The sequence below is a fragment of the Myxocyprinus asiaticus genome, chromosome 35 (genome assembly GCF_019703515.2).
Source record: "Myxocyprinus asiaticus isolate MX2 ecotype Aquarium Trade chromosome 35, UBuf_Myxa_2, whole genome shotgun sequence".
NCBI lineage: Eukaryota > Metazoa > Chordata > Actinopteri > Cypriniformes > Catostomidae > Myxocyprinus > Myxocyprinus asiaticus.
This window is the reverse complement of record NC_059378.1, coordinates 19,987,833-20,011,463: the sequence shown is the minus strand read 5'-3', so window position 1 is coordinate 20,011,463 and position 23,631 is coordinate 19,987,833. Positions and strand designations below refer to the sequence as shown.

The following is a 23,631-nucleotide window of genomic DNA, read 5'->3' as shown; positions in this document are numbered from 1 at the left end:
GTATCTACAGTGTGTGTGTGTGTTCTTTGCGGGGTGTGTGTTAAAAGTCCAGCAGAGCTACACAGGAGGACACGTTGGAGAGAAGAGACTTGTAGCAGGAAAAGGTCTGTTTTATGTTACAGATCAACCCCTGAGCTTAGATTTTACATGCTGTTAGCCTAGCGGCACTAATTCACAAGAGAATCTGTCTTGTGCATTGACTCACTACAATTAAGCTGGACTGCTGAAGTAGCCGAAAAAATTGGCTGACAAAAAACACGACCTCAAGGTAGAATAATTCTCAAGGGTGATTTCTAATTGAGTCAGTTTATAATGCGAGAATCCTGGAGAACTAAATGTGATTAGCATATACAAAAAGCTTGCAAAATAACATTATGACTACACATTCCTCATGGTTTTTAACGATCTTCAAGAATCCATTAAGCGTGTAATATTTCAGTGTCATTTTTTGGTAACTTTGTGTCATTACATGCACATTAGACATCTAGTTAATCATTGCTAATTATCCAGCTCACTCCCTAAAGGGAACATTACTGAGGCAAAAAGAAGCAGAAATGTTTTTAAACAAGAAGTAAACAGAGGGAGCAAAACAATGCCTCCCACAGATCATTTAAACTCTAAATCACAATTAGAATCACACCTAGCCCCCTCATTAACACTTCTACATGCAGAACTGCGCAAAAAGAAAGAGAAACATGATGTCAAAAGATTGTTGTGGGTCTGTCTGCTGTCAGTTGAAAACTGTAAACTCATACAGAAATCTGTCACATTTATGATGAGGTCAGAATATCCATCTTACATTTTAATAACACATTTCCTCCAACAAAATCAACATCAACATGTAAGTTCTCACAACACACTCTCAAAAGAAAAAATCACTCTACTGACGGTTTTTCAGTCCACCACCAAAATGTCGCTTTGGTGTTTTTAACTTATGGAGGTTTCCATATAGCCTCTGGTATCTTCCAATCTCTTTCACGGATTTGGCTTTGATGTGATTTCATTGTTTTCTGCATGCGATATTCGAAATGTGAAAAGTATTGAGTCATTGTGACTAATATTAATTTAAGTAGCCTAATTTTAGTTTTGTCTATTATTTTAGTATAATTGATTTCAGATAAAAACTCTAAATGAAGATACCTAAACACATTACAATTGTACCTACTTTTCAGAGGCTTTTTAAATGTAAACCCTTAATAAAATCGAGAGTTCATGGCAAATTTGCCGCAAATTTGCCACTGATAATTTTCACATGCAAATGTGCTTTGTGGCAAACTTGCGGCAAATTGTCCATTGTTGCCAAAGGTTTGCTGGAGGTTTTCCACTACCGGCAAAGAGCTGCAAACTTCTGGCAAATATTTGCGGTGAATCAAAATCTCATTTGCATGTGAAAATAACAAGCAGCAAATTTGTGGCAAGTTTGCAGCAAGTTTAGATTTTTTGTTAGGGAAAACAGCACAATGTACTGGGGTGGATAAAGCTAATTCTTTGGATAATGGATTGTCTTTTTGAGTTTTGTTACTAATTAGCTTTGGTGTAAATTATTGGTGACTAATTTGATGCAAAGCTAAATAAACACAGCAACCTTAAATTCGTGGTCTGGTGATGCCAGATGCAGATTTGGTGTCTTTATCTTAAGACTGAGTTACATGGTCCCATGATACAGACTCACACCTCTCAAACATGCATTAGCTCTCCCTGAAGGTTTCCTCTATTTAGAGATCCAGAGATCCTGCCGTCAAATTGATACATCATTCCTGATATGCTGAAACATATTACATCGTTTCCTCTGATCCAGCTTAAGAAAATGGGCTTGCCTGAAGCTAATTTAACACAACATCAAAGCTTTGTTGCTTTGAAATTTAGAGGACCGATTTGGGATGGTGACAGTACACTCTTATTTTGGAACTCCTTCATTACTTTATGAAAGTCTTTTGTTTATTGGGTTTGTTATGCAGTAATGCAGATCAGTGGCAAGGCTAGAAATCTCCATGTGGGGGAGGGGGGACCTCTGTTCTGGGTATACTTCCAAATTTTATTGTGAATAAAATTCACCTATTTTATATTAAACAGCCTAGAAACGAGGGCTTGATCTACATGATGCTTTTATTAACAAAGTTTTATGGCAGGTGAAAAATGTTAATTGCACAGTGGATGTTTTTGATTCTTTTTTAATGCTTTTCCTGCTTCCACAAACACATGCTCTCTCTCTCAATTACACACACACACACACACACCCACACACACCAACACAGAGGACTGTGATTCCAGGGCATTGATTTAAGGAGGGGCGAGAGTTGTATTTTAAAGATCAAAGCTTTGGAGCTCATAATGACGGGAGTTTGATGCCAGAGAGAGACAGAGAAAGTGACACAGAGAGAGAGAGAGAGAGAGAGAGAGATGGCAAGAAAAAGAGAGAGAAATATGGTATGAGAGAACTGATGAGATAAAATATGTGAAATCAAGCAGAAGGCTGCAGAAAATAGAGCTGACATCTTCTCTCAAGCAGTCAGTATCTTCTCTCTTGTGGGAGAGCATGCAGAACAGTTTCTTTATTGTATTTCTGCTTTGGATGACAATTGTAGTGGCAAAGCAAAACTGCCACTATAACACTTTCTGGACTGCTCTCATGTACCTGGCTCACTTGGGATTCATTCACTGTCTGTCGTCCACTTCACATGCCAACTCGCAGGTTTGTGGTACACTGCATAACACTGCCACATTCCCATGTGGATGCCAGGAATCTTCTAAATGATCCCAGAAGAGGCTGTTGCCCTGGAACAAAGATAACTCTTTGATTCTGTGTTAAAGGAATGTTCTGTGTTATTTTCCACCTAGTGTCTACCCAAAGGAAAAACATACTATCTCTTTAATATCTCAATTGTTTCTCCAAGACAGCAATGAGGTTAAATGGAGAACAAATGGAGACCTTGGTTGAAGTCCCTTGCTTCTGTTCTCCTGGGATAAAGACACTTGTAAACTCATTTGTGTCACCTCTAGAGTTTCAAAAGAGAGCTAAACAATGGCTGTTTCTGAATCTGTGTTCTTATGTGTTCTTATGCTCTTGTTGACTCGTTCAACGTCATCATCCACTGCTGCAATACTCAAGATCGCAAGAACAGAGAATGCATAAAATGACCCGGATGTGTTCTTGATCAGGCCAAATATCGATGATGCATCGCATGGTGACTTGTGAGTAAGAACCCATTTGAAGTCCCAGAAATCATAGCGGTACTACAGTGGCAGAAGCACATTTGTCATTGCGTTTTCCCTCAAGAGTTGCCTGCTGTAAACTAACGAAAGTATGACGGCTTGTGAGAGTCATTATACTCGATCAACAATTTTTCTCTACTTATTTATTTACATGTTTGTTGAACTGTTGAAAAAGCATTATCACACTCAAAATTGTGTTGTATTGTCCATCTATCAGCACAGCTGTGATTCGGCAGTAGGCACGAGGCTAGACATAAAGCTGAACATACAGCACTCTTGCTTGTGTGATATTGCTTGAGTATACTCTATACTCTCTTTTCTATTACTGTATGTCAACAAGTTTCTCATTTGCAAATCTCATTTGTTAGTCCTCATTTGTAAGTCACTTTGGATATAAGCATCTGCTAAATGACTAAACGTAAATATAAAGTATTTTTATTTCTCCTAAGGAATTTTAGGGGTAGTTAATGGTTGGGTTTAGGGAAACGGTTAGGACTATGTTTTGTTTCACATAATGTTGTTCCAGTGCTAACAAATGATCCAGAAACTTGTCCTACTTGGCTAACTTGCAGTCACCTAACTGTAAGCATGTTTCCCATTTGTTTATACATACTGAGGGATATATAGTAGACTTTGCATTAATCTTAGATGTCCCTAAAACTGCTTAATTTTATATGATTGTGATATGAGCAGACCATGTCACACTCAGCAACAATACAATTGTTCCCTTTGCTACAAGAACTCATAATACTGGTACTCCAGACATGTCCAAGTAGTCCATACCCATCCAGACAGCTCTGAGATAACCTTTTAGAAATTAAATAACATTTTTGATTAATCTTTATTGAATTCTCTTTTGACCTCAACTGCACTTTTCTCAGGGTCACTAATTATCGAACTGAGCTCTTCTGTGAGATAGATAGATTTCACTGGGAATCAAATAATAGACACAGATATGTGGAAAACAAGGTGAAGTTATTCCTTGCACTTGAGACAAGGGGGCTCACAGCTATACTCATACTCAGAATTTAATGATGGCACTTTCTGTCAAGGAGAAAGCAGTTAACGGTGAACGGCAGGTACCCATGCTGAGATATCACAACAAATTGGTATAGCTGTTTATCTTTCAGAGGGTGTTCCTCAAAATTTTATTTTATTTGATCTTGATTGCTTTTCTATTGTTTTGAAAGATGATTTCAGTGCTAGATATTATTAGCAATAGATTTATAGCTTCAGCAATGAAACCAGGGGCCTTTGTTTGATTATTTCTTAAGAAGTGTCTTCTCTTTAGTTCTAGCATTTGCAATGTATTTCGACAAGCGTGACGAAGAAGATCTGGCTGATTATTTGCTCTTTGGTATGCAGAGGACAGTACTTAAAATTAATAAAATTTTAGGGCATTGAAAAGTGAATGAGTAATCGAAATTAAACTCACTAAACAAAGAGTGTAATTTGTGAACGTAATCATCCACACCTGCTTCCTGGTGTTTTCGACAAGCTTTCTGGACACAGCACAATATTTCACACGTTATCATAGAAATTCATTCAGATCTTTGAGTCTAATTAGAAAGGGCATGCTTCACTCTCTCTCATGTTAACAATGGATTTCACTTTCAAAGTATTTTTATGGAAATGCATGAATAAAATGGCTTTCACGCTAACATCAATTAAATTGCTGGAGGTCGCCAAGTTGCTGTACTGTTGGTTGCCAAGGAGGTCTATAATACCTGGAGAGAGCTATCCATTAACATTCCCTTTCATCTCAATGGCAGTTGCTTGGTTGGTGCAGGCCTTCCAAAAAGTATGCAACCTGCACATTGCCAAATTATTTAATCAGAATATACATCTACTTTTGAATGGTAGTCAATGAGGAAAAATTATTTTTGCCCTCAGAATGGTGTTGTTACAACATCTACTAGCAGGGGCTAACTGGACCATGCTAACCAGTCAAACCTTTACCCCTTGTTGGTTGCTAGTTGGTGTTCCTACTTGAATGCTGTATCCACTTGAGGTGGATTACGTGAGACCAATGGGAGTCTGCACTCATTTTATCAGTATGTGCATTCATTGGGAATCTAACCCATGACATGGTGCAGTACAGTTTGAGCTTCAGGAAATTCTGCTCCAACTTTGTCGCATTGCAATGGGTCTCTGTTGCTCATGTTGCCTCAAATAGCCAACTCTCATTGAAAATTAATGGCTGATTTGTCAATGCAAACCTCTCTCAGTGTGAATGAACCGTAATGGGAACTCCATGAGCATTTTTTTTTAACTCCCATATTAAAACCGGTTAAATATTTTGAGCATAAGCAGGGATGAGTGTTCTGGATAGTTATGAGCAAAGATGGTTATGAGTTTAGTCACTCTGATCTGTAAATGTTTCCCTTAACCTTTTCTGTCATCTGCATTTGTTCTGCGCGCAAGGAAAGTAATAACGTTGGTGACATTTGGCCTCTGAGCAACCATTTATGAAAGAGCAGGGAAGATTCATTTTCATATTTGAAATCTAGAGCACAGATTGAATGAAAGAGGAAGAAACAAAATTTCCTGATATAAATACCTGTGATTGCTGCCTGACCTCATAAAAACACGTGGCTGTTGCGACATTTTTGCAAAATGACATTGTGGTTTATTACATGTATCGCTGCAGTTCAAAGGTAAAATGTCCACTGTGTGGCGCTAAAAGCGAGTTAAATGTTCTCCTAAACAAGTGAGTTTTCAATGGTTAATGCTCTATCAAGTTTTAAATCAACAAAACTTAACTCCCTACCCTATACCTTAAACCTAAACCTAACTGATAGTGCCATAAAAAGCAAATGTGAGATGTAAAACAGATTAGGTTTTTAAGGTGTTCTAACGAGTTTTAAATCAACAAAACTGACATCCGTACCCTGAACCTTAGTTAAACTTAACTAATGGCATCACAAAAGTAAATGTGAAAAACACAATTGCTGAAGTAACCACATCATTTTATGGCACTTCGAAGGGCGTTTTCAGACCTGTAGACCATTTGCTTTGTTCCCACTTGGGGAAACCGTACTGCGGAAGATACATCACACAGGGTTACTCACGGGCAACCAGCACATGTGGAGCACCTACCCCAGTACAGGGCCTACTAGCACAGGTAATGGGCCGGCATTGAATTTCTCCGCTGAATTCGCCTGCCACAGGGCTAAGGAGGAAGGACATCCAGGGTCCACAGTCTCGTGTACTCGGCTGGGGGGAAAAAAGCACATGTCTTCCCCGCCAGGAAGGGAAAGGTGCTGTTCACAAGCGGAACACCCCGGCCAGTTGCCCCGCATACTTACCTGTTCTTACCTGACAACACACGGGATGTAACCGGCTCAACCCGGAGATTGTAGAATCTCGTGAAGGTATTGGGTGTTGCCCAGCCCGCTTCTCTACAGATGTCTGCTAAAGAGACGCCATTGGTCAGGGCCCAGGAGGCCACCACACTCCTGGTGGAGTGTGCTCAAAGCTCCAAGGGGGGTGGCACGTCCTGGGCCTGGTATGCCAAAGCGATGGCGTCAATGACCCAGTGGGTGATCCTCTGTTTGGGGACAGCCCTCCCTTTCCGCTGTCCTCCGAAGTAGATGCGCAAAGCATGCACCGGACACAGCAATGACAAGGCTGAGTCTGCCGCCTCCTGCGGCAGCGCTTGCAGGCTCACCACCTGATCCCTAAAAGGGGTCGTGGGAACCTTGGGCACATAGCCCGGTCAGGGTCTCAAGACCACATGAGAGTACTCTGGACCGAACTCCAGGCATTTGTCACTGACAGAGAACGCCTGCAGGTCCCCAACCCTCTTGATGGACGTGAGCGCAGTCAGGAGGGCAGTCTTCAATGAGACAGCCTTTAGCTCAACTGACTCTAGGGGCTCAAACGGGGCTTTCCACAGGCCCAGCAGGACCGCGGAGAGATCCCACGAGGGAATGGGGCACAGCCTATGAGGATTCAGCCTCCTCGCACCTCTAAGGAACCTGATGATCAGGTTGTGCTTCCCGAGGGACTTACCATCCACCGCGTCGTGGTGCGCCGCTATAGCGGCCACATACACCTTCAAGGTGGAGGGGGACAGCCGGTCCTCCAACCTCTCCTGCAGGAAGGAAAGCACCGACCCGACTGTACATCTCTGGGGGTCTTCACCTCGGGAAGAACACCAATTTGCGACAAACGCTACTTCAAGGCATACAGGCTGCTCGTAGAGGGAGCCCTGGCCTGAGTGATCGTGTCAACCACCGCCGGGGGAAATGCATACTTGCGCAGCCCCCAGGGCCAGCTGTGTGCCAGTGTGTCTGTGCCGAGGGGAGCCTCAGTCAGGCCATACCAGAGCGGGTGGTGGGAGGACTCCCGGGAAGCAAATAGGTCTACCTGCGCTTGGCCGAATCGATTCCAAATCAGCTGGACCACCTAGGGGTGGAGTCTCCACTCTCTCCTGAGTGTGACCTGCCGCGACAGTGTGTCCACTGCACCATTGAGGTCACCCAGGATGTGAGTGGCTCACAACGACTTGAGTCGCTGCTGACTCCAGAGGAGGAGACGGCGGGTTAGTTGCGACATGCAACACGAGTGTAAGCTGCCTTGGCGGTTTATATACGCTACCGTCGCCGTGTTGTCCATCCGGATCAACACGTGCTTGCCCTGGATCAATGGCCAAAGCCTCCGCAGAACGAGCAATACCGCCAGCCTTGTCGTTGCTGTGTCCGGTGCGTGCTTTGCGCATCTACTTGGATCGCACGCAGAGCTTTAGACGCTCTGAGCAGCTCTTTGTCTGCTCTTTGTCTGAAAGGGAGGGCTGTCTCCAAACAGAGGATCACCCACTGGGTCATTGACGCCATCGCTTTGGCATACCAGGCCCAGGACATGCCGCCCCCTTTGGGGCTTCGAGCACACTCCACATGCTACTGGTTGCCCGTGAGTAACCCCGTGTGATGTATCTTCCGCAGCATGATTTCCCCGTTGGTAAACCCGCGTCTTCCTTGGGCAGAGTTCCCTCTGCCACCGGTCGCTGTGTTTGTAGAGCTCCGTCCCCTCTGGGTAGGACCTACCATGGGGACTTCCTCCACATAAGATACTACCGGTCGGTAAGTCCATGTGATGTATTTCCACACAACTACCTCCCCTTCGGGCAGGGTGTGGTCTCTGCGGTGTCTTTCCCCTTGGGAAAGGACCCCCCCCCCACCCCGATGCGGACGCTTATGGCCCCAGCTGAACGATTTCCACTTTTTGGGGAGAAAAAAGAAGAGAAGAGGCCACGGCTGGTGCGGCCTGTCCCCATTATGGGCAGTCGGCTTGTCCCCGAGGTGCGGGGGACTGTATGACCCTCATGGAGCATTGGGGGAGGTTACGTGAGGGCCAGGTGCGCTTGCTACGAGGCACACAGTGGCTTGCCCGCACCTGCACCGCCAATCCACGTAACACAGTTCAGCTAGTTGTGGCGTTTCGTATAGGGAACCCTAGTGTCACTACATCGACACAACGTCAAGTGAGTGACAGATAGGGAACGTCTCGGTTACTGTCATGACCTCCGTTCCCTGATGGAGGGAACGAGACGTTGTGTTCCTCTTGCCACAACACTGAACTACCCGCTGAAATGGCCGGGACCCTGTCTTGGCTCCTCAGCACAAAACTTGAATGAGTAGTTGCGATCCAGCTCCTTTTATACCCGTATGTCCGGAGGAGTGGCATACAAATTCCACTCGCCAATTCCCATTGACCTTTTCTCAAAGATAAGAGGTGTTTGGGGCTCCCAAGAGCGACCCCTAGTGTCACTACATCGACACAATGTCAAGTGAGTGACAGATAGGGAACTGAAATATACCCATATGAATCAATATTGAATCGGAATCGAATCGAAAGCTTGTGAATCGGAATCGAATTCAGGAAATCTGTATCTATCAATACCCAGCCCTAGTTGGCACCCCCTTGTTATTAACATGTATGGCTTGCCCCTTTATTCCAGTGAAGACAATTTTTAAATGTAATGGCATCCAGTGGAATTTTAGAGAATTGTGTGCTTCCATTTTTGTGACAACAGATTTGGAAGGGGATTTTATTGTTCCACAAGACAATGCCTTTGTGCACAAAGTGAGGTCCATAAAGAAATTATTTACTGAGTCTGGTGGTGTGGTGGAACCTGACTTACCTGCGCAAAGCCCAGACCTGAACACATTTGCTGACTGTAAGCCAGGTCCCATCACCCAATATCAGTGCTTAACCTCAATGATACCCTTGTGTCTAAATGGGAGCAAATCCTCACAGGCATTGTCCAGCATATAGTGTAGAAGCTTATTGGGAGGCTCCCTATTTATGCCCATGAAATAATTCAAATCCATAAAAAAACATTGTTGTATGGGCCCAGTATAGCCTTCCTGTTATCATACAAATTAGCATAACATGTTTTTAGTGCCATAATACAGTGAGATACAGAATAAAGTCATGAATATGCAATTGAGAAAAGATTAAAGATTATTTATCTTGTGTATGTTTTCTATAAAACAAGGTTTTTATAATGAGATTAACCTGAACTCTGACAGAGATGCACTGTAACACCTTAGCAACAAACAAATGTGTTGCCTTATTACCATTATCGGTTAAAAATAATCCTTAGGTAGGATGCACACCAAGATCTGTTGCACTTATAAATAGAAACAGCAATCTACTACTGTTCCAAACACCACTGTTCCATATTGTACTCAACACACAGAGAGCACTGCTTGACTAGTGGCTAGAGTGTAGGAGTGAAAGTGTACAATGCTCTTTTAGGATTTTCACACTTGAAATTGTTAATCCAGGGTCATGTTTAATACTGGGTAGGCCTATATGTAATCCTAAATTGCCTTATTCTATTTTCTCATTTGCTGTACCTATAAACACAATGTGTGAACATTTCTGAGATTATACAAAGCACATTAATATTTAGTAAGGCAAGCATTGAAGCAGTTTATGGTTAGTTGTCTGTTGCGAAAAACAACTCGCCATAATGCTGTAGCACCGCATTGTTTCACACTGTATACATTTGGCACCACAATTAGGTGCTAACACTTCAGGAGAAGGGTGTCATAACTGAGGGTTAAAAGTGGCGCTAACCCCCTTTCAAAATTACAAGTGTGAAATGTTGCTTAAACTTGAATTAAAAGTGGCCTTTACCCAGTTTTAAAAAAAGATGTTAACCCAGGTTTGTGAAGGAACTTAGAGCAAACACTTACTTATGCTATCTTAAACCTTTATCCTGATATCTCCTTTTTGTGGAATTCTAAAAAGCAAATTTAATGAATTGTCAAAAGGCCTCTTCAGTAGAGCTTCAAATGTTAACGTATCACTGATAGCTTTAATCGTGCTGTCAAAATTATACTAATCTTATTTTTTTCTTTCTTCCCAGAAATCTTTTAGACAGAGACACGTTCTCCAAATCTGATCCACGTGAGTACAGCCAATGGAAAATTAAACTAAGCTTTGCGCCTCTTCATTTTCCACTCTTTCTGCATTAATTAGCGACCCCCACTCATTTTCTCCATAATCTCATCTTTCTCCTTTCATCAAACATCAGTGTGATTCTGATGAGATCTTCTCATCTGCAGGTCTTTGCTTGTCTCCAAAGAACCTGAATGAAACATGAACTCAAATGTGCAATAGAAACAAGCTTCGAAGAGACCCTTTGAAAAGAACAGAGACTTTAAAAAAGAGAAATTGAAGAGAGGATTCATTAGTGGATAAATACTGTATGCTTTAGGGAGATACAGTTTAAGATAGGGAGTTATTGTCTTAGAAATATGGTCTGGCCAAGCTCAGGCACATTATTAATTCTAACTTGATTATTTACAAAAGAAAATTACCCATTGATCAGTGATGGATTAAGTGTTAGCATGCGGGTGTCAACTTTTAAAGTTCATTTTAATATTTCTTAACCATCTTTTCTTAACCAACCAAATTTTTCATAAAATACAGATTTTTTTTGGTTATTTTATCTAAGAGTATGGAATGTTTTAGAGTGAGAAAAAAACAACTAATACCACAAAACTTTACAGTATTCATCAAATCCATTACTTACTGATGTTTGTGCTGTTTTTCCAACTGAAAACGATGTTACTTCCTGGTGGATGATGTGATTAATGACCTGGCTTTTAAGATGCTATTCTTCTCACCACAATTGTACAGAGCGGTTATCTGAATTACCATAGATTTTGTCAGTTCGAACCAGTCTGATCATTCTCTGTTGACCTCTCTCATCAACAAGGCATTTCCATCCACAGAACTGCTGCTCACTGGATGTTTTTTGTTTTTGGCACCTTTCTGAGTAAATTCTAGAGACTGTTGTGCGTGAAAATCCCAGGAGATCAGCAGTTACAGAAATACTCAAACTAGCCCATGTGGCACCAACAAACATGCCACGGTCCAAATCATTGAGATCACATTTTTCCCCCATTCTGATTATTGATGTGAACATTAACTGAAGATCCTGATCCATAACTGCATGATTTTATGCACTGCACTGCTGCCACATGATTGGCTGATTAGATAATCGCATGAATGATTGTTGATGCCAGACAGGCTGGTTCGAACTGACAAAGTCTACGGTAATTCAGATAAACGCTCTGTACAATTGTGGTAAGAAGAATAGCATCTCAGAATGTACATTTGTAACCTTTGTGTGTATGCATCCTGTGCAAGGAGCTCTAAAATATCTGTCCTATGTTGTGATATCTGTGCTTGCGACCTGCTTCAGTAAATCACCCCCTTGTGGTCTCCCAACACTATTATGGCAGACATTTAAGAAGCCCAACTGAGTGAATCGGAAAGCATGCAAATTAGACTTCTAATTTAAATGTCAGCTAATGTTAATACTGTATATAAATATTTTATGACATGACTAATATATATATATATATATATCACATGATGTGGACATTACCATTTACTACATAATAACATCTGTAATAATAATACATATTTAATAATCATTTATTTTGTTTGTGTTATGTTTTTTTTGTATGTATTTAGATATAATGCCACTCATTTATTCCTATTTTTTTGTCCTTTTCACAGTGTGTGTCTTGTACACCCAAGGGGTGGAGACCAAGCAATGGAGAGAGGTGAGCTCAAACACACAAACACACACACACACACACACACACACACACACACACATGCTCGCATGAACGCACGCATACATGCATGCACACACAGAGTTCAACCACTTATGTTGGTTGTGTTTTTGTGTCTGGCTGAGCTCTGACATCCCTGTTTAGTGTTTTGTCTAGTCTATGTGAGAATGCATGGCTCGCCCTTTTGGCGTTGTCATGCATTCTCTTGTCTTGTTGGTTATTGGCACGAGTGCATTGCTCTTATGTCATCTTGCGGCATGTCAATTGTTTTGTGTTTGCCTCTCACAACCTCGGGTGTGTGTCACGTTGCACTTGCTTTGCGCTGCGTGTCTGAGTCGCGATCCTTTGTCATGTTGTGCTGGGGTTCGGCCGCTTCGGTCTCGGTGTCTATTTATCTGTGGCCGAGACCTAGCACAAATGTCATGTGGCATGGGCGCATGTTGCCTTTGTCTCTGGCGATATGTGCTCCTGTCATTCGGGTGTTTGTGTCTTGTCTGTCGATTGCCATGGGCGCATGTTGCCTTTGTCTCTGCTGATATACGCTCGTGTCATTCGGGTGTTTGTGTCTGTGAGAGCGCATGGCTTTGTTCTGTTTCTGTATTGCCATGTGTCTCTCGGTCTTATGTCACATCCCGCCTCCTTGTCTCCTCATTATTAGTTTATTGGTTTCACCTGTCCCCTGTTATCCTCATCACTCTCCCTTTATTAGCTCCTCGTGTATGCTGTCCTGTGCTGGATTGTTTCACTTAATTTATTGTTCCTGTCATCATGTGCTTGTGTTTGCTGTCTGCCTTCCCTGTCAGTTCCGTAATTCTAAATAAATGTTTATTCTAGTTTGGTTTTGCTTTGGTTGTTCTCCATCGAGAGAGTTTTGGTTTTGTTTGTGTAACAGGTAAGGATGGGCAAGGAGGAGGCTGGAACCGGCTGAACAGTAAACATAAACTTTAATGGTAAACTTAAAACCAACATAAACAAACGTGCAGCGTGGCTGCGTGCGTCTCTCTCGAACTGGCGTTTCTGGCTCGTCTTTATCCCCCTCCCGGCTGATTAGCCCGATTCAGGGCCAGCTGTGTGTCCTCACAGCCTGGCCCCGCCCTCCTCCTCATCACAGTATGTTTTTGGTTTTATTTAATAAAAGCTCATTGTTGCCTATCTGAGCTTGCGTCCTTCCTTCAAACACCCCATCCTGTGACAGAACAATCCAGCCACTACTGGACCCAGTAGAGGCACAGTGGGCATCTTCCTTTTTCCATCTCCACCATGGTATTTTCCATCTGTCAGCGCATGATCCAGATCATCCACCTTCACAACGTCTGGCAGAGGGGAACTGACATGAGGGATTTTGCCTGTGATATTTTATTTTTATTTTTTATTTTTTGGATTTTTCCCCTTTTTCACCCAATTTGGAATGCCCAATTCCCAGTGCGCTTTTAAGTCCTCGTGGTTTTGTAGCGATTCGCCTCAATCCGGGTGGCGGAGGACGAATCCCAGTTGCCTCCGCGTCTGAGACCATCAACCTGCGCATCTTATCACGTGGCTTGTTGAGCGCATTGCCACGGAGACATAGCATGTGTTGAGGCTTCACGCCATCCACCGCGGCATCTGTGCTCAACTCACCACGCGCCCCACCAAGAACGAACCACATTATAGCGACCACGAGGAGGTTACCCCATGTGACTCTACCCTCCCTAGCAACCAGGCCAATTTGGTTGCTTAGGAGACCTGGCTAGAGTCACTCAGCACGCCTTGGGATTCGAACTAGCGAACTCCAGGGGTTGCCTGCTATTTTTTGATTGCAGTGGACGAGCTGGATTATGATGAGACTGATCTTAAGGAGGTATTTAAAATCTGCCTCAATCGGTCTCTCAATTGGGCGGAGATGGAAAAGCTGGGGCATTTGGGCTTTTGGGACTTTGTGAATCCTACCCACAACAAGCCTAATCCCGAGACCTCCTATGACCCGTAAATGGAAGAGGAGGATGAATGGGTTAGCTGCAGCCCCCCTACCTGTTCCCGCTGCCGACCACCAGGAGGATTTGCCCATTCCTGCTGTCAACTGCCAGGAGGCGGCGGCCGTTCCTGCTGCAGTTTCCCTGCCGCTGCCAGAGTTCCTGGCCATGGAGGCCGTTCCCCTGCCACTGCCAGCGCTCATGTTCACAGAGGCTGTCCAGTGCTCTGCTGTTGCTGACAAGCCCATCCAGTTCCCTGTTGCCACTCCTGAATTCTTCCCAGCGAACATTACCCTGCTTGCCCTGCTTAGTGTGTCTGTCCTGTCATCCCTGTTGAGACCTCATCCCTGGCTGCCGGACTCTGACTCTCTTCAGAGACTTCCCCCTTGGCCACTTGACCCTGATCCACTCCTGAAGCAAATTCCCTGGGTGCTTCATCCGGACCGGGCCTTATAACTCCCTCCTTCGCCACCGGACTCTGGCCTTGGTCTGGATCCCCTGTCCTGTTTTCCCTCTCCCTCCCACCCTTGGTTGGTCCTGCTGGCTCTGCCCTGGTCTGTCCTGCCGGCTCTGCCCTGGTTGGTCCTGCCGGCTCCTCCCTGGTCTGTTCCGCCGGACCCATCCTGTTTTCCCTCTCCCTCCCACCCTTGGTTGCTTCTTGGTGCCTGTTTATCTGTGGCCGAGCCCTCGCACAAATGTCCCCATCTTGTCTGTTGTTTGGCATGGGCACATGTTGCCTTTGTCTCTGGCGATATGTGCTCATGTCATTCGGGTGTTTGTGTCTGTGAGAGCGCGTGGCTTTGTTTTGTTTCTGTATTGCCACGTTTCTCTCAGTCTTGTGCCACACCCCACCTCCTTGTCTCCTCATTATTAGTTTTTTGGTTTCACCTGTTTCCTGTTAACCTGTTTAATTTCTCTCCCTTTATTAGCTCATTGTGCATGCTATCCTGTGCTGGATTGTTTCACTTCAATCGTTGTTCCTGTCATCGTGATCTTGTGTTTGCTGTCTGCCTCCCCTGTCAGTTCCGTAATTCTTGTGTTTATTCTAGTTTGGTTTTGTTTTGGTTGTTCTCCATTGAGAGAGTTTGGGTTTTGTATGGTTTTAGTTTTATTTAATAAAAGCTTATTGTTGTCTATCTGCGTTTGGGTCCTTCCTTCAAACACCACATCCTGTGGCACACACACCCATGCTTTGTTAGGCTTTGTTTTTCATTGTGGTGACTTTCCTTTGTTTGCACTGCACTAATTATATTTTCCATCTCCTACGTAAATCTACCCCAAGACTTACCCTCAAAGAAACCTTTTTGCAGTTTTATATTTTTATTTAAACACTATTTAGTATATTCATTAAGCCATTTTCCTTGTTGGGACCAATGGTCAGTTCCAAAAATGTGGCTGATTTTAGGTTTTACTATGCTTGATGGGACATATATTTGCTCCCCACAATGTAGGTAACAACGGACCCACACATACATATCACTCTTCTTCACAGCTTGCATTGCTGTGGTTTGACCTCTGGTGTTGTCCAATCATGCGTGTCTGCACCCTTAAATGCTTCTCTATTCTCCCTCCTCTTTTTCACCATCAAAACACAATTTTCACTAACAAGCAACACCCAACTCAGCTCCTGTACAACAGCTCTCAGTTCTGTCTCCACATGTTTTACTGCGTGGGTGTTATTTCTCTGAGTGGTGTCTTTATAACAAGATCATTTTCTGTACTTTCCAATCTAAGGTAATAAATCAGAAGAAGATTGTCTTGCTGGGTGCTGCTGTGCTTTGCTTTGGTGTTTTGAACACTGTTTTTCTCACTGTGATATTTTTCTCTTATTGGTGATAAGATCTGGTACATGTTTAGTAATTTTATCTTTTGTCTTTACAAGGACAATCCATAAGTTAATGGACAGAAGACCAATAAATATAATTTTCAATGGCTTATTGTTTTTAAATAAGTCCAGTCATTATTATGTGTGTAACGCTTTTCACAACACACATCGTTTCAAAGCAGCTTTAGAGTAAATCATGCATTAACTGAAAATGAAACTGTAATATCTAAAAAGTCTTAGTCATCATTGTGTAGTTAGATTAAATATGATTGTAAATTGTGTATAAAAATACATAATTAAATAATAATTGTATTTAGAACACAGTGAGCATGCCAAAGGCGACTGTGGCAAGGAAAACAAAACTCCATAAGATGTTGGTTAATGGAGAAAAATAACCTTGGGAGAAACCAGGCTCACTGTGGGGGCCAGTTCCCCTCTGGCTAAACATCATGAATATAATGCCAATATTAGTTATTTGTGTGCAGTGCAAGTCATGGTTTAAAATTAGTAAACTAAGTTAATGTTAAGTGCCAGTGTTTAAACAAAGATTTTATATGAACTGTAAGATTAATGACTAGTGTCTTTGAAGTACATCCTGGATTAACTGCAGAAGTTCACATAGATGTATTGTCCTTTGTCAGTTGGCTGATGAAGGCTTTTGTTGGCAATTAATTGATTCTATGTATTCCATTTTAAGAGTGTAGTCCATCATTAGACCAAGGTGATGCAGGAAGAGATCAGTGAGGTGCATCGCAGTTCAACCGGCAGGTCATTTCGTGGAGGTCTATCCAGGTTCAGGCAGTGGCATATGAAGTATCCCATGTCTTATGGTTGAAGTTTGCATCAGTTCATCCGCTGAAGTCCAACGTAATAGACTGAAGTGATGTCTGGATGGCACCAGCTGCATTTATTCGTCATCACTCAGAGACATGTAGCAGTGGAGAACGACACAAAGCAGGAATGGAGCTGGATCTGGCCGGCTCTGGTAACCTCGGGATATGAATGGATATGAAGACAGGGAAACAAATAGAATAATATTAGTGTAGATGCCATTAAAGTTTTTGCAGAGTTATAGGTCATGATAAATGTTTCTGGTTCCGGCAGACCTAACTAAAGCAGCCTAATTGTGAGTTGATGGATAAATTAGGTGTATGCCTGGCTAAATAGATGAGTCTTTAGTCTAGACTCAAACTGAGAGAGTGTGTCTGCGTCCCGAACAGTGTTAGGGAGACTATTTCTATAGTTTAGGAGCCAAATAAGAAAAGGATCTACCTCCTTTTGTGGATTTTGATATTCCAGGAACTTTTAACAGGCCAGAATTTTGTGATCATAATGAACGTGATGAAATATAGTGTGGTAGAACATCACTTAAGTACTGCGAAGCTAGACCATTCAAAGCTTTGTACGTAGTTTACAAAATTTAAAAATTAATACGAAATTTAACAGGTAGCCAATGTAACAATGATAAAATGGGGCTAATATGATCATATTTATTGGTTCAAGTCAACACTCTGCTGCTGCATTTTGAACCAGTTGAAGTTTATTTATTGAACTTGCAGGAAATCCTCCCAGTAATGCATTACAATAATCTAGTCTTGAGGTCATGAACGCATGAATTAGTTTTTCGGCTTCCGCTACAGAGCATGTGTTGTAACTTAGCAATATTTCTGAGGTGGAAGAATGCTGTTCTACAAACATTGGAAATTCGATTTTCAGAATATGCTGTACCAATTAGATATGTCCTCTTATAAAAAGTCTTGGTCTCTGACATCAACAGACTAAATGTAGTATAATTTTGAACTGTTCACCTCCTGGTTTTATTTTTAATTTTTTATGGAAACCACCAATTTTTTCTACTTCATTTTTCTATTTTTTTCCAAACTGAATTAAAAGGATAGTTCAACCAAAAATTTACATTCTGTCATTAACCCACACTCATGTTGTTCCAAACCCGTATTACTTTCTTTTTTTTGTGGAACACAAAATTAGACTTTTTTAAAAGAATAAATATAAAAAATAAAATCACTTCTGCCCTGACATTCACCGTTATAGCATTATTGACCTGATATTCACAAAGTGTATCCAATGGTTTCAGAAGACATGGAATATAGCGCACAAGAAAATTGACTACTTTTATGGTGCTTTTTTGTCATATTTGGATCTTGACATCCTATGGTTACTGGATACTGTCATTATATGGAGAAAAGAAGCAGGAACTTTCTTCAAATCCATGTCCTTTTGTGATGAAAAAAAGTCATAAAGGTTTGGTATGACATGAGGGTGAGTCAATGATGACAGCATTTTCATGTTTGGGTGAACTATTCCTTTAACTCTGCAACAAGAAGTCCCTCTTTTTGTCATCTGACATGCTGATTTAAGGTGAAAATAAAACACAGAAAGTCAAACATAAATACAAAGATATATAAAAAAATTTCATCCAGCGGCAGAAGCTTCTGCCCTGTACCCTGACTGTTATAAAACTGAAAGCTGGGGCAGACTCATACACCTGCAGAATATTTGAAGATCTTTGTGTAGGTGATGACAGCCTGCCACAGCAAAATTCCTGGCATGCTTCATTTCTCAGATGTCTATTTTTATAAGCAGTCTGCTCTGATCTCATGTGAACAACAGGAGAAACATGCCATTAAAGAAGTCAAGCGATCTGAATGAAAAGTTGTTTTTTGTTGTTGTTTTTTTTTTTATATATATGCTTTTGTTTGTTGCTTTCAGAATATTATCTGAATCACATATTGCTTGTAGGAATTGTTTACCCAAAAATTAATCATCTGTCGTCATTTACTCACCCTCATGTCGTTCCAAACCTGTATAATATGACTTTCTTTCTTTTTTGGGAACAAAAAAATCTGCTTTTGTAGAATATCCTGGCTTCTCTTTTCCATATAATGAAAGTGAAAGGGGACTTGGGGGTCTCATGCTACAAAAAAAAAAAAAAAGAAAAAGCATCATAAAAATATGCCATATAACTCTTGCACTATACGCCATTGGCTTTCCCATGTCTAGTGACCAAAATGTCAAACAATTATAAAAACAACATAAGTTTTATAAAAAATAAAAAAAAAATACTTTTGTCAAATATACTGTATGTGTGGCACAATTATTGGCACCCTTTTATTCAATACTTTGTTCTACCTCCCTTTGCCAAAATAACAGCTCTGAGTCTTCTCCTATAATGCCTAATGAGGTTGGAGAAGACATGGCAAGGGTTCTGAGACCATTCCTCCACACAGAATCTCTCCAGGTCCTTCAAATTCTGAGGTCCATGCTGGTGGACTCTCCTCTTCAGTTCAACCCACAAATTTTCTATGGGGTTCAGGTCAAGGGACTGGGATGACATAACCTTGATTTTGTGGTCAGTTAACCATTTTTGTGTTGATTTTGATGTGTGTTTTGGATCATTGTCCTGCTGGAAGATCCAGCCAGGGCCCATTTTAAGCTTTCTTGCAGGGGCAGTCAGGTTTTTATTTTTTATGTGTTGGTATTTGATAGAGTCCGTGATGCCATGTATCCGAACAAGATGTCCAGGACCTCTGGCATAAAAACAGCCCCACAACTTTAAAGATCCACCACCGGGGCCTGGGTAGCTCAGCGACTATATAATGCGCTTAACAAGCCACGTGATAAGATTGACGGTCTCAGACGTGCAGGCAACTGAGATTCGAAGTCACTACGCCACCACGAGGACTTAGAGCACATTGGGAATTGGGCATTCCAAATTGGGGAGAAAAAAAAAAGATCCACCACTATATTTAACCATGTGCATGAGGTACTTTTCCATATGGCTACCTCTCTGTGTGCGCCAAACCCATCTCTGGTGTTTGCTGCTAAAAAGCTCTATTTTTGTTTTATCTGACCATAGAACCCGGTCCCATTTGACGTTCCAGTAGTGTCTGGCAAACTGAAGATGCTTGAGTTTGTTGTTGGATGAAAGCTTTTTTCCTGAAACCCTCCCAAACAACTTGTGGTGATGTAGGTGACGTCTGATTGTGGTTTTGGAGACTTTCTGACCCCAAGACCCAACTAATTTCTGCAGTTCTCCAGCTGTGATCCTTGGAGAATTTTTGGCCACTCGAACCATCCTCCTCACTGTGCGTGGAGACAATATAGACACGCGTCCTATTCCAGGCCGATTCTTAACATCTCTAGTTAATTGGAACTTCTTAATTGTTGCTCTGATGGTGGAAATAGTCATTTTCAATGCTTTAGCTATTTTCTTGTAGCCACTTCCCATTTTGTGAAGTTCAACAACCTTTTGCCACACATCATAACTTTATTCTTTGGTCTTACCCACTGTGATGGATGACTAAGGGAATTTGACTTGTGTGTTACAGGAAACAGGAAGTCATGGCTGAACAATTTCATGTTCCTAGTCACCCAGGTGTACTAAAAAATGTAAAATGGGAATGGGAATATACTTTAGAAATAATTTACTCATAAGAATTTTTAGGGGTGCCAATAATTGTGGCAAACGTGTTTTGGAGAGAAATATTTATTTACACTTTCAATTGGTTTACTTAAATTAAAGGTTAGCTTTTGTGAATATTTGAATGAAAGATCCAAAGGATAAACAATAAAGACATATTTTTCATAGCCGCCTTCGCTCTTATTTAACAAGGGTGCCAATATTTTAGGCCACAACTGTATATATTTAAAATGTATATACCTCTTTGTGCTCATTTCATATAGGCTTAAATGATAACCATTCTTTAAATAAAATAACCCAGAAAGTTTATGAATGTATTGTCGATGGGCATTATAACAATCTGAAAAGTGTGTGTGTGTTGTGGGGAGATGGGGACATTATAAACCTTATCAGATTGGCTCATGAGTATTAATTAGGTGACATAATGTTTGCCCTGTAGCCCTAACTGATTTGCTGAAAGCTAAGTGAGCGCTAGTCACAGGAGACTTACCGCTTGCACATTCATTCAGACCACCCTAATGCCACCGATTGGCAGAGATGTCTTCTTGGTCTTAAAGCTGTTGTTTAACATGGCCAGCAAAAAAATTTCTTCTTCACAAACTATAATGTTTACGTGTATAAATGAATTAACGCCAATATTATCATGACCTGCAGGGTTAAGACAGGGTTATAGTAGTTTATAGTGGTCTGGTGAGCATCCCTCTGTCTCACTCTGCCTTATACAGTCTGAAGATATGACAGCACTGACCAAAAACGGGTGACTGCCTCTCACTGGCAGGTGTGTGTGTGTGCTGTCACTGGCAAGTCAGGTGGAGAATTGTCTTGGCTTGAGTTGCTTGCCCGAGAAGACCATGGGTGAGTAGTTTCACATCAGTTCTTAATAGATTAACCTGCAGTATCAACCACTAATTCTGTTATTATTATTTTGTTGGTTACATTTTTAGCATAATTAGATTATTAGAGAGCTTTATATTCATCAGAAATTATACTGAATGACGTAATAGTCCATTATGTCTTTTCACAAAATTATCCAAAATTCAGTTGAACCAACTGTCAAATGTATTGTGTTTTTAATTAATTAAATTATTTTTTAAGATGGAAAAGAACTGACAATTTTTAAAACCATCAACACAATTAAAACAAAAACTGCTTGCCATATTCTATCAACAAATGTTTAATTTCAAAGTTGTCAGTCATGAAAAAGTAATTGCTTATCTAGCTTTTGATTTCTCGCATAGAAAGACCTTTTTGTCACGGTCCTGTCACTCTGTCAGTCTGAGATTTGGTGACTGACAGGACCGTGGCATCATCGTCCTATGTCTTGTGTTTCGTTGGCCTGTCTTGTTTCATGTCGGGAGCATGGTGTCTGGGTGCTGACTTCCTGTCTGGTTCGGTTTCTGTCTATGTCGGGATCCGGACACTCATGCTTCATGTCTGTCTGTTACTGATGTGGGTGCATCACGCTTATGTCATCTTGGCAGCATGCACTTGCGTCAGTAGTTTATGTCTGTCTCTCGCAAACATGGGTGCACCTCACGTCATTTCATGTCTGGAGCGTGGTGTCTGGATCCGGACTTCCCTGTCTGGTTCAGTTTCAGTTTGTGTCGGGGTCCGGACACTCATGCTCCATGTTCTTTGTCTGTCTCTTGTGAACGTGTACACACGTTGCGCTCGCTTTGCGCTACTCGCCTGGGTCGTGAGTTGTCTTCACGTTGTGCTGAGATTCAGTCAGTTCGGTCTGAGATTTTGGGTTCGTGTGTGGGTGAACTCTCGTAAAGGTGCCCTGTTTGTTTTTGTCGCCTGTTGCACGCATCGTGTGGCGTTTGCCTCGCGATATACGCTCAGGTTTCGTTTAGTGTGAGAATGCGTGGCATCGCTTTGTTTAGCGTTGCTACGCATTCTCTCATCTTGTTTGTCGGTTGGCATGTGCTGTCATGCCATTCAGGTGTTTTGTTGTCTTGTGAGAGCAGGTGTCTTTTTTTTGTTTCTGTATCGCCATGTTTCTCGCTGTCTTACGTCATACCTCGCCTCCGTTTGCCCATGATTAGTTTATTAGTCACACCTGCCCAGTCTTGTTAACCTGTTGATTTTTCTCCCTATTTTAGTCTCCTCGTGTTTGCTGTCCAGTGCCAGTGTGTCTTGTTTCCAGTCTTGTTTGTTCTCCCTTGTCGGTCCTGCCAGTCGGTCTTGTTACTCTTTCCCTGGTTCCAGTTTTCCAGTCCGGTTGGTCCTGTTCCTTGTTTCCCCTGCCCAGCCTGGATTATTTACTTTGTGTTTTTCCTCTTCGGGGTAGTTTATGTTGTTTTTCCCCCTTGTGGGAGTTTTGGTTTATGTTTTTGCCCTTTTGTATTAAATAAATTCAATTTTATTTTTCAACTCTGCACCTGGGTCCTGTCTCTGACATTCCGTGACACTTTTAGTTTTTCCTTGGCAAAATGAGAATAAAATGAAACATATAACATTATTATACAGCCTACAGAGTGGCCTGCTATCTGACTATTTCAGAGTGATTATAGCAGTAGCACACATTAGCCAATAATTGCTAATAATTAAGGCTCCCTTTACATAGCTTTTAGCTTGTTTTAGCTTTTGAAATTAACAGTGGAGTTTGAATGGTTAATTTATACCAACGCAACAGCACATTGCTTGTTTTTAATTAGATTTATTCATTAGATGGTTGCCAGCTCTTTGTGGATGCTGCAATTAAATTTGTTAATTCTTGCATAACTTTGACATGGTTTTGCAATTGGCTTTGACTCTAGCATTTATTTTGATTACTACATTATTAAAAATGTTGTTGGTTGTATATCTTTTCTGCACTGAACATTTTACTCTTACTCATTATTCTATTTTAACAGAATTGTACTTTAAAAAAGATACAGGAGTAGAATCTGAGAATTTCTATAATATTTAGGATTTATAATCATTAACATAATTCTAATTTATTTGTGTATTTATTTTTATAACAAATGTTTAATTTACATAATATATTTAAAGAAGTTGCAAAACATTTTATATAAAATTATTTATAAAATGTAATAAGCCTGTTATAACATGTTAATACGCAATAGTTGGTCTATATATTGCTGGTGATAACTT

At 41.5% G+C, this 23,631-nt stretch overlaps 1 protein-coding gene across 3 annotated transcripts in view; it reads left to right on the top strand.

The window, feature by feature from the left end:
- LOC127426529 (copine-5) overlaps positions 1 to 23,631 on the top strand; it is a 202,651-nt gene that overhangs the window by 23,502 nt on the left and 155,518 nt on the right. For 2 of the 3 annotated variants that reach the window (XM_051673391.1, XM_051673392.1), the window contains exons 2-3: positions 10,595 to 10,635; positions 12,259 to 12,305. In XM_051673391.1, coding sequence (XP_051529351.1) covers positions 10,595 to 10,635; positions 12,259 to 12,305 — 88 coding nt within the window. The remainder of the gene's footprint in view (positions 1 to 10,594; positions 10,636 to 12,258; positions 12,306 to 23,631) is intronic. The other variant, XM_051673394.1, reaches the window with a different exon arrangement.